The sequence below is a fragment of the Mytilus galloprovincialis genome, chromosome 6 (assembly GCF_965363235.1).
Source record: "Mytilus galloprovincialis chromosome 6, xbMytGall1.hap1.1, whole genome shotgun sequence".
NCBI classification, from domain to species: Eukaryota; Metazoa; Mollusca; class Bivalvia; order Mytilida; family Mytilidae; genus Mytilus; species Mytilus galloprovincialis.
Window position 1 is genome coordinate 6656179 of NC_134843.1, and position 16491 is coordinate 6672669.

The window sequence follows — 16491 nt, forward strand, 5'->3', positions numbered from 1 at the left end:
GTGGCATGTATGTGTAAGTGTAATTCACCTTAATCTACTTGTTCTTTCCACTTCCTGGGTGGCATGTATGTGTAAGTGTAATTCACCTTAATCTACTTGTTCTTTCCACTTCCAGGGTGGCATGTATGTGTAAGTGTAATTCACCTTAATCTACTTGTTCTTTCCACTTCCAGGGTGGCATGTATGTGTAAGTGTAATTCACCTTAATCTACATGTTCTTTCCACTTCCAGGGTGGCATGTATGTGTAAGTGTAATTCACCTTAATCTACATGTTCTTTCCACTTCCAGGGTGGCATGTATGTATTCAAAATTCTTGATACATTTGCAGCAGGAACATCTCTTCTGTTCATTGTGTTATGTCAGGTCACTGCTATTGCATGGGTTTACGGTAAGTGCAATTCAAAATAAATATGCCAGACCATATAAATAAGTTCGGGCAAATTAAAGGTTGAATGCCAATTACGTGATAGTATCATGTACGGATGATTGATTCATACTTCTCCGTCTCCTGAGGGAATTCTTCCACTATTTTGCAATTGCAGCTTTTCCAAACCCAAGTTAACTTGATAATTGTGCTTTTAATACAAAATACTTTAAAACGTTTTATGAAAGGTGACTGGTCTAAAATTATAAACTTACGCATAACGGAAAAAACAAAGCTTTGTTTAGTTCGACTTATATTGTCCCGATAAACGACATATTTATGCATTGCAAAATAAATAATAGATATAAGAAGATGTGGTATGAGTGCCAATAAGCTTACTCTTCATCCAAGTCACAATTTGTAAAAGTGAACCAGTATAGGTCAAAGTACTGTCTACAACATGGAGTCTGGCTCACGCCGAACAGCAATCTATAAAGGGCCACCAAAATGACTAGTGTACAACCATTTAAACAGGAAAACGAATATATTATTTTTTTCAAATATCTTTTTCAATATTTAAAACATTTGAAGTATCTTTCAGGAGTAGATAAGTTTTGTACTGACATAGACCAGGACTTTATTTTATTTAGTGAATACTATTGAACAATCTTTCAGGAGTAGATCAATTTTGTACTGACATACATCAGATGACTGGACATAGACCAGGACTTTACTGGAGACTTTGCTGGAAATTCATATCTCCTACATTCCTCATGGTATGTTCAATATATCTGCATTTATTTATTTTTGTCTTCGAATTATCCTTCTTTAGACGTTTACAAAACAAGGAGAAAACTTAAATGATTACCGATAATTTATAGTGCAAAGCATAATAGGAGCTTTAATTCTGGGTTAAGATACTGAATTTGTTTTGATTTGCATAGTTTCTTTAGTTGAAAATTTGAAAATGCCTTGTTTGTTGATGAGGTATTCTTGAACAGAACAGAATAAAAGACAAATCGCGTACTGGAAACGTCTGTTTATTATCTTTGTCAATATTAAAGATTTGTACTTCTTTGCAGAACTTACGTTGACTCTTTCTCTTTAGGTATACATTACCAATTAATGATCCTAAAAATAAAAATAAAAGATTGTTAAAAGTAACTCGGTGTAGTAATTGTGAATCAAATCATTTCCCCTATCTTCTATTTAGTGTCCGTTGACATGTAGAAGTTGGAACATGTACAAAAATGTAGATAGTGAATATTGAACATATGCTATCATCATGATCATATTGGATAAAAATGTTAAACAGATATAAGAAGATGGGGTATCAGTGCCAACGAGACAACTCTCAAACCAAATCAATTGGTAAAAATAAACCTTTAGAGGTCAAAGTACGGTTTCCAAAACGGATCCTTGGCTTACACCGAACAGCAAGCAGGTCACTTATGGTTTGTCTTTTGAATTATTAAGTCTCCCAAACAAAGTTTGGAAACTTATTGTTTTGGTCAGTTCTTTAAAAGTGTCCTGTACCAAGTCAGGAAGATGGTCATTGTTATATTATTGTTCGTTTCTCTGTGTGTTGTATTTTAAAGTTGAGTCGTTTGTGTTTTCTCTTGGTTTTGAGATATTGAGATAAGACGTGGCACGGTACTTGTCTATCCCAAATTCTTGTATTTGGTTTTCATGTTATATTTGTTATTCTCGTGGTGTTTTGTCTGATGATTGGTCAGTTTCTGTGTGTGTTGCGTTTCGGTGTTGTGTCGTTGTTCTCCTCTTATATTTAATGCGTTTCGCTCGGTTTTGGTTTGTTACCCCGATTTTGTTTTTTGTCCATGGATTTATGAGTTTTGAACAGCGGTATACTACTGTTGCCTTTACTTATTATTTTTATTATTCTTCTTCCTCTTCTTCCTCTTCTTCTTCTTCTTCCGCCACTTTAAAAATGAACTTGTCCGCAGCGGTTCTCCTAAACGGCTTGTCAGATTTACTTAGGATTTTACAATATGTTAGACTAACATGTCTAGTTGAGCCATCAATGTTTCGTTTGTGCATTGGGGTCTATTAAGGGGTATTTTTGGGGGTAGAAAGGAGGGAGGGGTTTACTATAGAACCCTATGGGATTTTATTTTCTAAAATTTTCAAATGAATATAACTTGAAAACTGTAAGTGATAGATACATGCAGTCTTCAGAAATGATTATAGGACAATAAAACAAATCCCATGTAATATAGGGGGAGTCCCTGGGGGTCATCTCCACCCCCTTCAATTTGAGAATATGCTTTTATCTTGTAAACGGTCCAGATCCCCACTCCTAAACCATATATATTCTTGAATGGGACGATAAAACAAATCAAATGAAAATAAAGGGAAGTCCCCGGGGGTCATCCCCACCCCGTTCAATTTGAGAATGTGCTATTATCTTGTAAACAGTCCAGATCCCCACCCCTAAACCATATATATTCTTGTAGGGGACAATAAAACAAATGAAATGAAATAAAAGTGATGTCCCTAGGGGCTCAAACCCATCCCCTCTTGTTTGAAAACTTGTAAACGGTCAACATCCCCACCCCTAAACCATATCTATTCTTGAATGGGACAATAAAACTAATCAAATGAAGTTCAATGGAAGTTCCTGGAGGTCACCGCCACCTCGTTCAATTTGAGAATGTACTATTATCTTGTAAACGGTCCAGATCCCCACCCCTAAACCATATATATTCTTGAATGGGACGATAAAACAAATCAAATGAAATTAAAGGGAAGTCCCGGGGGTCATCCCCACCCCGTTCAATTTGAGAATGTGCTATTATCTTGTAAACAGTCCAGATCCCCACCCCTAAACCATATATATTCTTGAATGGGACGATAAAACAAATCAAATGAAAATAAAGGGAAGTCCCCGAGGGTCATCCCCACCCCGTTCAATTTGAGAATGTGCTATTATCTTGTAAACAGTCCAGATCCCCACCCCTAAACCATATATATTCTTGTAGGGGACAATAAAACAAATGAAATGAAATAAAAGTGATGTCCCTAGGGGCTCAAACCCATCCCCTCTTGTTTGAAAACTTGTAAACGGTCAACATCCCCACCCCTAAACCATATCTATTCTTGTATGGGACAATAAAACTAATCAAATGAAGTTCAATGGAAGTTCCTGGAGGTCACCGCCACCTCGTTCAATTTGAGAATGTACTATTATCTTGTAAACGGTCCAGATCCCCACCCCTAAACCATATATATTCTTGAATGGGACGATAAAACAAATCAAATGAAATTAAAGGGAAGTCCCGGGGGTCATTTCCACCCCGTTCAATTTGAGAATGTGCTATTATCTTGTAAACAGTCCAGATCCCCATCCCTAAACCATATATATTCTTGTAGGGGACAATAAAACAAATGAAATGAAATAAAAGTGATGTTCCTAGGGCTCACCCCACCCCTTCTTGTTTGAAAACTTGTAAACGGTCAACATCCCGACCATATCTATTCTTGTATGGGACAATAAAACTAATCAAATGAAGTTCAATGGAAGTTCCTGGAGGTCACCGCCACCTCGTTCAATTTGAGAATGTACTATTATCTTGTAAACGGTCCAGATCCCCACCCCTAAACCATATATATTCTTGAATGGGACGATAAAACAAATCAAATGAAATTAAAGGGAAGTCCCGGGGGTCATCCCTACCCCGTTCAACTTGAGAATGTGCTATTATCTTGTAAACAGTCCTGATCCCCATCCCTAAACCATATATATTCTTGTAGGGGACAATAAAACAAATGAAATGAAATAAAAGGGAAGTCCCGAGGGAGTCACCCCACCCCCACTTGTTTGAAAACTTGTAAACGGTCAACATCCCCACCCCTAAACCATATATATACTTGTATGGGACAATAAAGCTAATCAAATAAAATTAAAGGGAAGTTCCTGGGGGTTGCCCCCACCCCGTTCAATTTGAGAATGTGCTATTATCTTGTAAATGGTCCAGATCCCCACCCCTAAACCATATTTATTCTTGAAGGGGACAATAAAACAAATGAAATGAAATAAAAAGGAAGTCCCGAGGGGGTCACCCCACCCCCTCTTGTTTGAAAACTTGTAAACGGTCAACATCCCCACCCCTAAACCACATATATTCTTGTATGGGACAATAAAACAAATCAAATGAAATGTAGGAAAAGTCTCTGGGGGTTACCACCACCCCCTCCTGTTTGAATACTTGTAAATGGTGGAGATCCCCACCCGTAAGCCATATGTATTCTTGTATTGGACAAAAAATCAAATCAAATGAACATGGGACCATATAAATGGCGAGTTATGGGAGCTTTGTTTGGGAGACTTCGTAACAGCATCCTGTTACAATTACTTCTTGTTGTATAACATATTTTTATTTTGTTTTTAAGATTATTGTGATATCAAGCTTTCTGCATTTCCAACCATTAATATACAAAGGGAGTCTTGGCACTTACACGTACCCTAACTACGCCAATATAATAGGATGGACAATCAGTGGACTTTCTATGTCTTTTGTACCAATATTTGCAATATACAAGATAATAAAGACTCCTGGAAATTTAAGATTTGTAAGTATTAAAAATCACAAGAAAGAATAGAATTAAAGATGTCAAACGGGACAAGGCGGAGCAATTAATAATTTTCGATGAAGAAAAAACCGTTCTTTCAAAAGTAACATTGAGCACCAATGTTTACCTATTTGTTGAAAATTGGCATCTATAAATTAGTATTTGTTTTAGGTTTTGAACTTGAATGTGAAATTTGTTAGTGTGTTCAACCGTTGCAGTTGTTCGATAAATTACGATTCATTTCACATTTTATCTTACCATAGCTGTAATCTTCTTGGTACATTTTTTGTATATATTGTAGATTCAATAACATTCTTATTATTTTGATCTAAAGTAAGACTAATAGGAATTGTATCCTTCTAGTATACTGACCTTCAATCGATACTTTCATGTCCCGATTCATTAAGCATAATCTCCCATTTCTGATGTCCCACTGGAAAACCAAAATAATGGCAAAGAGATTTGACAGGCTTATTGCGTTTTAGCCATTAATCAGCTGAAGAATTGACATATATATTACATGTTTTTGATATAAAAAGGGAGAAAAAATACAGAAAATAATAAACCGACAAGGATAAAAAGTTGGCAAAAGAGAGGCGAAGGATACCAAATGGACAATCAATCCGATAAGTCGAAAATAAATTGACAACGCCATGGCTGATACATTACTATTTTTTTTTCATTTGAATTTTCGACTGACACTTAAAAAAAATCCACCAATACAGCCACAAAGTATTGATACACATAAACTAAGCTACTTGTACGTATTTTGTCGCCCACGACCCCTCTTACGTATTCCACGCTTTTGTTTGTAATTTCAGAGAATAGCACAGTGCATTTCACCAAAGTGGGAACAGGAGGAAGTCCAAAGCGGTGACATTAAAAGATTCCAGGTATATACATGATAAAATTGATAAACTTTTTCCGACAAGTCATGAAATGTTGTCTGTGATTTAATAAGATCCAGTTTAACGTTACCCTAATGGGATATAAAATCTAAATTGTGATGACTTATATTTTGATAAGAAAAAATCGATGAACATGGAACTTCCAAGTATATACAGGTTACACATTTGCATATAAATGTTGATTTAAAGGACATGTATTTATGGTTGTGTATGGTAAATGAGGCAGCAAACCAAAAACAAAAGAGGGGTGAAAGATACCAGAGGAACAGTCAAACTCATAGATCTGTATCTTTTTGAAACTTATCCTGACTGATTTCTAATTAAGTACTTTATAGAGTCATATTAAACATAAACATATACACAAATCAAAAACAAAAACAAACAACACATACACGTTGAAAACTATTATAAATGCAAATTACCATTAAGGTTATATGATTTAGATATATTTTCTTATTATTGTATGCATGTGTGGGTGTATGCATATGACATTTAAATTTCAAAGGACTTAAGTGTTTTGCGAATTACAACAATGTTGATGTTACAGTATATGAGAATTAATAGTTATTCCATAAATCTACTTGCAGAGAAAGCACTGGCTGAGTGTCTAATGTTGTCATGGTATAGATAACATAACCATTGTAATCAGCTATCTGTTGTGTTTTATACTGGATGTCAAACAGTGTCGTTAAATGTCAAAAACCAGTCCATACCCATATATGTTGTTGGTGTATATATCACAAAAGAATCATTCTACAGAACAGAGGCAATAACGCATGCCAAGTCAACCAATGAAATGAAGTTTACCAGCATATGTGTATTTTCCGGTTGTGCAAACTAAGAAGCATTATTTTTTGTCGAAAAATAATGACATCTCAACACTCAATCATTTCTTACTTAAAATCCTTCATTTCCTTCTTACAAGTGCAAATTATGAATCAATTATTTACCCTGAATAAAAACATAATATCTTTAAACTACGATTATTTTCATTAAGGAAATATGTTATGATCAGACATTTAATACATGATACATGTAGGAAATCCGATAACTAAATTGACTTTATTGCAAAACAATCGAAAACAACACGTTTAATAATTTCAATGCGTCCGATGCGCTTTTCTGGATTTACCAATAACTTTATATTGTTTTACAATTTTGCAACAAAAGTACAATTATCTGATATTTGAAAAAAAAATACACCTTTGATTTTATTCACGGGCAAAAAATTGAAATATGCACATACATATATTTATTAAAGTAAATTGTAGAAGTTTCCATTTCTATGTATAATAAATGGATCTTATGTAAGATCCCAATGGATATTTGATCACTGAAATCTTCGCGTCTTGTGCTGTAATGATATCAATGTAGTTTGTAATTAAAAAAAAACAGGCTAAACTTATGCGAATAAAATTAGGAATGGAAATGGGGAATATGTCAAAGGAACAACAACCCGACTAAAGAGCAAACAACAGCCAAAGGCCATCAATAGGTATTCAACGATGTTTTATATCTATATAATAAATTCTTCACAACAGTTTCTCTCTTATACTAAACCATTCATTCACACTTAGTTTACAAGATCTATTATGATTGTAATTTAAAGTACCTGATTCTAAAAAACTTATCTTCCTTTTCATTTGGGATATATAATCTTCTTTATATTTCATTCTATACATGCTTTCGGTAGTCATACATCCTTTTAACTTCACTTATAAAGCAATATAAAATAATAGGTCTTATTTATAATAACGTTCTGTAATAGATAATGCATATTTTAAGGGTTTTCTTGTCGTACAACACCCCGAGGGGTATGAGGATTGATCAAATAAAAGACTGACCGTAGGGAGGTCTTTCTGTGGGCAATCCTGACACCCGGCGGTGTTCTACGACAAGAAAACCCCCAAAAGGTGCATCATCTATCTCATGATCTTATACAGGTCATCATTTTATGCCTTGGGGCATATTTCATTGAATCATGGTATCTTCAGGGTTAATTCTGGAAAGAATGCCCTATCGTTCTGAAGGAAAATAAGTCCATACAGGTATATAAACATGTAGAGGTATAAATTAAGACTAAATTACTGTATTTATTATAAAGCATTTAGTAAATTAATCTCTGACTTCAACATTACATCGTTTATCAATCTTAAAAAACTACAGAGATGGACACGGCAAACAAGGATAAGCAATTATACACACGACAAAATAGCAGAAAAAAATCATCTTCGTCAAACAAAAAGGACAAGTAACAACTTCGAACAAACTAGCGCGTCTTTTTTGTAATTTTTAATAGGTGTCTCGTGTGAAATGGACAAATAAAAATGAAAAAGTTCAAATATTGCTGTGTATCTTAGATTTTATCTTAAGTAGGCTTTTATTGATAAATGGGATGTATAAAATTGTAAAAGTACATTTTCTTTTGTAAATGAAAACAGTTCCACATAAAGCGGGAAAGTCAAAGTAAATTAATTTTGGTAATCATCAAACATATTCGAAATGTATTTTTAATCAAATGATATTAGTATTCATCAACAATCTCGTGGGAGAACCCAAATGATATAGTAGATTTCAGCATCATATAACATGTATGAATTTGTAACACAAACACGTACATTTCTCATCGAAACTATCATCTGGTAGGTTTGTTTCAAATATATCAGTTGATCTGAAGTTTGGGTAATGATTGATTATTACATAATTCTATTTTTTATAATTTGGATAAAATAACCAGAATTGATTTGCACTCTTTGGTATAATGAGTGTAAGGAGGTATAGGGACATGTCAACGAAGAAGTATGCTAATAACAAAATAACTATTCATGTAAAAGAAAACATTATTTAAACATGTATCGTCTAATTATTATTACCACCCAATATATATATACCCGAAATGTTTAAATTATCCAAATTCGTATCAAAAGTTATGATTGATGTCGATATAATTAGCACAAGCAGGTAGACCGAAAGGAGTTTAAAGGGAAACAAATCGAATTTAGTGAAATCTATCAATACGATAGAGAATATCAAATATGTTCCCAAAAATATACAAATAGATTGTATTGTAAATAGTAACTGTTTCATATAAACAAAATTCTTAACATACATTGTAATTTTCCCCTATTAACACACATTGGTTTCCCAGTTGATGGAGTATATGTTAGCATACCATTTTTCAACAATAATGATGTAATGGCGCTTCTAATTAATATTAAAATGAATTTGTTCTAATTTCCAAGTTTTAAGTTTAATTTGTTTTCCAAATCTGTCAAACGCGTATGCTTGAGTTAGTGCGCATCACAAAGTCTAATTGGCGTATTTGTGAATTACATGTAGTATTGATTTACTCATAGGGTCTTTAGGTCGAAAATAAACACATTTATTTAAAAACCAGTTGTTGGCATGTTACGGGTTATATTCTTCTCTATATTTTATGATTGTAATACATTGGTATAATAATAAACCACTTACGGGACTGATTTTGTGCCTGCTTTTCATATGATGAAGACCTAATCTTTCAATCAGTATAATAGAGAAGCACAAGACACCAGAGGGACATTCAAACTCATAAGTCACAAATAAATTGTTATCGTTATTCCTTAAAAAGAAACATACACAAAAGACCAACAATAGTACACAAAACAGAACAAAAAAAAAAAAAACCTAAAGATTAAGAACCACAAACCCTTAACAAAACTTGGGGATGTTCCCAGTTGTTCAGTAAGGATAAGCAGATCCTGGTCCACATGTGACAACCTTCGTGTTGCTCATGTTAGTAAAAATCCGGTAATAATTCTAACTAGGTAGGTTACATTTGGAAATGCTTGTATTTCACTTCCTGCTAGTAGTACTTTGTTATTAGTTATCAAAGGTACCAGAATTATAAGTTATTACGCCAGAAGCACGTTTCGTCTACATAGGACTAATCAGTGACGCTCAGATCAAAGTAATTATTAAGCCAAGCAAGTACAAGTTTAAGAGCATTGAAGACCTAAAATTCCAAAATAAGTTGTGCAAAATACGACTTAGGTAATACCTGGGATAAGACAAATTTTCTTATTTCGAAAAGTTTTTACTTTTGTTAACTTATGTATCATTGTCATTTTGATTTAATTCTTCGTTTACCTATTCTATCTTACATTGGACTCGGTTTTCTTTTTAACTGAATTTTAACTTTGCGTATTTCTGTATGTTTGTTAATTAAACATTGGCTAGAGGTATAATGGTTTGAGATCTCGCAAAAAATGTTTTACCCCGCTGCATTTTTGCGTCGTTCCAAAGTCAGGAGCGTGTGGCCTTTGTAAATCTTGTATGTTTTTTTTTTCTTATCTAAAATCATTTATATGTTTCGGAGTTAAGTGTTTCCACTGAGATAGTACACATTTTTGTTAAGGAACCAACTGAAGCCTCTTGATGCGGTACATGTCTCGCTGTATTATAGACACATTTGTGGTCATGGACTGTTTTCTAGTGCTTAGTCCGTTGCTGTGTGTGTTACATTTTAATGTTGTGTCGTTGTTCTCCTCTAATATTTAATGCGTTTCCCTCAGTTACAGTTTGTTACCCCGATTTTGTTTTTTGTCCATAGATTTATGAGTTTTAAACAGCGGTATACTACTGTTGCCTTTATTCTGCAGGTTGGTCGGATTGCTTTTGTTTACACATTCACCATTTCCATTTTTAATTTAATGATTACAAAAGTTTACCAAAGCACAACAACACATTAACGGGATGCATATTATACTGGAGTGCAATAACCCGTTTACTCCTTCAATTTGATTAGTTACATAAAACAGTTCGTATCCTCCCTCTGTGAATAAAAACAAAGATAAAATGTTCAATAGGTGTTGAAATCAGGCCACTCCAGTATAATGTTGTTGTTAATCAGCCTTAACATGGGTATTCCATGTCAGTGTTCTATATCCGCTTTGCCTTGCAGCCTAGGAGAAATGAAACATTGACAGGGAATATGCGCCCTTGTCCCCTGTGAAGATCTCAAATAAAATACAATTCTCTAGCTTTGTCTGAACCTTCTCCTAAAGCGTTTGTTTTAATGATGACAACCATGTAGGAGTGATCAAGGGTCGGTGATTATTTATTTAATTATTGTTGATTAATTTTAATTCTTAATATGAGTGTTGTTTACTTCCCCATACGACAGAAACACACTGAGATATACTATCTGATGATTCTTCCTCATGAGCAATAAGTCAGAACACATACTGCGATCAATCATCTCAAAATTCTCATTTTCAATACTAGTAATTAATGTTGCGTAACCTGCAGATATATGGTATTCACTTAATAGTCATGTTGGTCGTTAAAAGACATAGGCATATGACATCATTTGTTATTCAATCACATATCCATCTATTTTTATGTTAGCACTATACATGTACCATTGCTTCAAACATCAAATTAATAATTTATCAATATTAAAAGAATTAATTTCCTACAGAATATAAGGTTGTCATTTCATATAGATAACAGATTATTTGTGATTGTTATCAATGATCAGAAATATTCATTATGTTTTATGACACATTCTTTGTAAATGATTTCTTTTTAATATCCTATGATAAAACATATTTTGAGAAAACTGCGGACACTAGAAATAAAAATTATAAAAATACTGAACCCATTTAGATTTTTAGTGTGTCATCATAAAAAGATGTCTATGTGATTTTATAATGAGAAGTGTGCCAGGCTTTGAATCATTAGCCTCTAAATCTATACTATGGATAAAAAGTAAAATAAAACAAATACTGAACTCCGATGAAAATTAAAAAAAAGGAAAGTTTCTTATCAAATGACAAAATCAAAAAATCAAGCACATCAAACGAATGGATAACAACTGTTATATTTCTGATTTGGTACAGACATTTTCTTGAAATTGCAAATTGTGGATTAAACCTGGTTTTAAAGCTAGCTAAGCCTCTCACTTGTGGGACAGTCGCATACAATTCCTATATATTGATTTATGAACAAAGCAAACAGACATAAAATGTAAAATTGTCAAAACAGGGCTACATCAGTCAATATTGTGTTATAATCTTAATCACTATAAAAACAAACACATATGTAACAAAGAAGCACAAAAAGGCATATACACCAATATTAAGATATTATGGACCTGCTTTTCTTTAAAAAAAATCTTGCGAGACAAATTGAAAATAAGGTATACCTGGCACAATCAATTTTATCCAGGTTCAACCTACCATTTTTTTCATAAAATGTCTTTTACCAAGTCAAGTGTCCGAACGTGTTTGAAGACGAGATCAATGAAAAATCTTTAAGATTATTACAAAAGTAGACATGGTCATTAATCTCACTTTAATTTCTTTGTTAATCCTTTGAACTTTATTCAAACTCAGTGAAAAGCATTGTTTGCTTTGTAATTTTAGACTCTTTAATAAAAAGCAAATATTCCATCTAACTTATTTATGGTAATCTATCGTTATCAGTCCCTTTGACAAGAACACTTGTATCACCATAGATACCTTTTAACAGTAGATTATAGATTTGTATTGTTTTCAAACCTGAATGTATTAATTTAGGATTTACCTAGTATATTCAATCATCATTATCTTTTAAGGACATTAAGAACAGTAGCATACCATATTTTATTCTTTTCTAACACATTTTTTTCATTATAATGGAATTGTATGTGTCTCTCATACAAGTGAGAGGTTTTGCTAGCTATAAAACATGTAGAAATATTCGTTACAATTCAGGAATATGATAGTTGTTGCCAATTCGCCTGATACGTTTGAGCTTTTGAATTTTTTTATAAAGGACTTTCTTTCCTTGGAGTTCGGTATATCTCCAAGAATCGGAATTCCAATAGGTACTAGCTGTTGTAGAACTGTTTTTGTATTGTTATGCGTAACAGTTTAGTACTAAAATCAGCAAAGTCACATCGAAGAAAACATCTGATAAAAACTTTAGTTAAAGCTAATACTAAATAAAGGCACCAGTAGTATACCGCTGTTCAAAACTCCATAAATACTAGAAAGAACACTTTCCTTTCTTGGATCTTGATATTCATAAACGAACGGGAAGCGTAATATTAAAATTTACGATATCAGAGATAATTTTTTTTATTCCTATTAATTATCCATTTTTATGTGGTGACGTTCCCTTGTTACCATCTTCTGCGTTTATATATGTTAACTTGTTCGATTCGCTTGTATATGAGACAAGATATTTGATTTGAACTAAAGAAATCTCTGTATTGCCGAAAAAAATATGATACCAGGGTTTTCGATATCATAAACTAGTCAAAACATCTGCTTTATTTTATCACCGATGTTATTAGTTACATATGGAATTTACTGGCCCCAGTGAGAGGTTTAGCTAGCTTTAAATCCAGGTTCAATCCACCATTTTCTACATTGGAAAATGCCTGTACCAAGTCAGGAATATGACAGTTGTTATCCATTCGTTTGATGTGTTTGAACTTTTGATTTTGCCATTTGATTGAGGTCTTTCCTTTTTGAATTTTCCTTGGAATTAAGGTCACTAGCACACTATGTAACGAATTTATCTTACCGACTCTCTTAACCTGTGATATTTAGACTAGTGGCCATAAAAGTGATCATGTCTTCAATACTGTTAGCATTGTGAACCAACTTCCATTGGTCTATTCAAAAACAAATGCCAACAATAACTACTTGTTAGCTTTGAATGTGTTGTATGGAAATAATTTCAATCGGTCAGTATCCATTTACTCGTCTGTTGAAACCTTTAAGACTTTTTCTCACCACCGTTTTGTTTATATAAAGGGACTCAACTCCATTACAAACCTAATATGGAACTTTACTTACCTAATATGGAATCTTCACGGTCCCCACGAGGTTGCCCTTTACCAATCATATTCGTAGAAACGTACAGAAGGTAAGATAAAAGGGCATCCTTCGTTGGTATAAATAAACATGCAGAAATATTTTGCGTTCAGGTATTTCTCATGCCATCTTTTATGATCATATGCTATTCAATGCACAACAATGTCGTCATTCACCTCAAAAGCTTATCAAAACCTTTCAACAGACTTATTCACAAGTTATTTAATAACGATATAGTTGTCAGGTCATTAAAGAAGGCATTTAGGGGAATTGAGATTGAAAGACTCATAGGGTCTATTCTTGGAAATTAAAACCTTTATTCTAAAACCAGTTATTGTCATGATACGGGCCATTGTATTCTCATATATTTTAAGATGATAGTAAACAACTAACGAGAGGGATTATGGTCGATCTTCATGTGATGAAGACAAAGTATTCCAGTCAGATGATTCGAGGTTGTAAGCATGCATGTCACTATCTGCTAGTTGCCCTTTGCTAATTTAAGTATTATAGTTATTTTGATTATTTCCTCTTTTACCAATACTGACTTATGACATTTAAAGAGTTTATTGTCAGTAGTGCCATGTATTTGTTATTTTTATTGGCTAGAAGTATTTCGAACCCTGCCTCATTTTTGCGCCTGTCTTATGTCAGTAGCCTCTTGTCTTTGCCAGTTTTGTTTTTATGTTTTTTTGATTTAAGTTCATTTATATATTTTGGAGTTTAGTGTGATATCTATTTTTACCCATTTTTTTTAAAGGCCAGCTGAAGCCCGCCTCTGGGTGCGGGCTTCCCTCGCTATGTTAAAGACCCAATCATGGCCTTTGGCTGTTTCTGCTCTTTAGTCTATTAGTGTTTCTTTGACACCTTCCTCATTTCCATTCTTAATTCTATTTTAACTTGAATATGAAGTTTCCTTCCATTAAAAGTTTTATTTTTTATTTTATATTTTAAACCATCACCTTGTTAATAGTCTCGTACAGAAACGTTTGAAACACTGGTAATTTTATATTGAGATATAATAAGAATGAACTGAATGATTTCAAACCACAATATTTCCATTCGACGTTAACCAACTAATAATCAATCTATCAAACCACATTAGACATGCTTTAAATGGTTCTTTATAAAACATTATGTCATAAAATTCGTTTTTCATGTAAAATTGCTTTATATTCATAAAAATATTGAACGGATTATCGAACGACAGCTTATACCAGTAAAGAGTTAAGTCTAAGTACAATGTATCATTAATGGATTAATGATTTTTTTTTAATTTGATAAACAGAGCTCATGATTGTAAGACACCATTTATGTAACGAGAAATGAGGTTATTCCTCCTGATGCACGTAATACATTAAATACAAACAGTTGAAAACTGTTAAAAATTCATAAAAATAGAGAGAAATACAAAGAAATAGCTAACGTCTGACGCAATGTAGGCCTTGTATATCTATAATACATAACCAATAATGGTTTGTTAAAACTTGCCAGATGCTTAAGTATCATTTGATCATATCATATTAGAATTTAACACTTTCAGTTCTGAATGTATGAAATTTTGAAAACTGACAAAATAAATTACGGTCAGTAAGTAGTAAATAAAAAACAACGGCGATTTATTTTTTGCAATAGTTGTAGTTCAAAGTCGTTTTGAAGGGCCATTTGAATGCATGTAATTTTGATGTGTAGTAAGATTAAAAAACAGTTTATTTTTAATGTAAAATTAACACCAACACGTCAGATATTAACAAAGTATACTAAATAACATGCAATACAATTAACGACACTGAGGAAATTAAATGAATAGACAATATTTCCCTGATCGTTCTTAAGTAACTTAATAAAAAAGTAGTTTAACTAAAAAGTAAAATCACAAAAATACTGAACTTAGAGGAAGATCAATAATCACATGGCAAAATCAAATAACAAAACGCATCAAAAACGAATGGACAAAAACTGTCATATTCCATGATAATACATGATAAGATACTAAAAGGATATATACACTCATAAGTCGACGACAAGCTGACAACAGCATTTGTAAAAACTACTGGACAACTAACAACAGCCTACAATACACACCGTCTATCTGCAAGAAATTCAACACAACCTTATGTGATTTCAGAGTCCTACCCTGCTCCGTATTTGAAACCCGTCGCGTTGGTCATCGGAGTAGTCTAATTCGGTGATTTAGTTGATGACAGTCCATGAACTTTATTTGCTATGTACATGTAATAGTATTTTATTAGCTATATATTCGTTATTAATTTCAAACATATGATACACACAACAATAAGGAATGATTCTAATATACATGTACCTTGATTGTTTTACAACAATATGGACATGGAATGTGATGCAACTGTCTAACAAGTTAGAGGTTTTATAAAACCAGTTCATCATTTTTACATATGGACATTGTTGTGTACCAAGTCAGGCATATGACAATTGTTTTCCATTCATTTAAGTGTTTGGATTTTTGATTTTGCTATTTAGTAAGACGCCGTTGGGACATTCCGTTTTGAATTTCTCTTTGAGTTTGGTATTTGTTGAAATTTTGTTTCAAAATTAATCATAAAATTCAATTTCATCTATTAGGAATTCTTACCACAGGGTGTGTTTATGTTATCATGAGTAATAATAATGCTGACTTCAGAAAAAAATATTTATGACTACATTTGTTTGACGATTAATTCTAGCATAGTTTTCAATATCTGATGTGACATTCTTGTATGCTCAAATGACACCTTAAAATTAAATGCATTATTTTAAACCTGT

The 16491-nt window shown here is 32.9% G+C and overlaps 1 protein-coding gene across 1 annotated transcript in view; it reads left to right on the plus strand.

The window, feature by feature from the left end:
- Positions 1 to 6840, plus strand: part of LOC143078807 (sodium-dependent noradrenaline transporter-like) — a 40644-nt gene extending 33804 nt beyond the window's left edge. The window contains exons 11-15 of the mRNA XM_076253791.1: positions 290 to 389; positions 1041 to 1141; positions 4776 to 4955; positions 5777 to 5848; positions 6451 to 6840. Of these exons, the coding sequence (XP_076109906.1) occupies positions 290 to 389; positions 1041 to 1141; positions 4776 to 4955; positions 5777 to 5848; positions 6451 to 6474 (477 nt within the window). The 3' untranslated portion in view covers positions 6475 to 6840. The remainder of the gene's footprint in view (positions 1 to 289; positions 390 to 1040; positions 1142 to 4775; positions 4956 to 5776; positions 5849 to 6450) is intronic.
- Positions 6841 to 16491: the final 9651 nt, after the last annotated feature.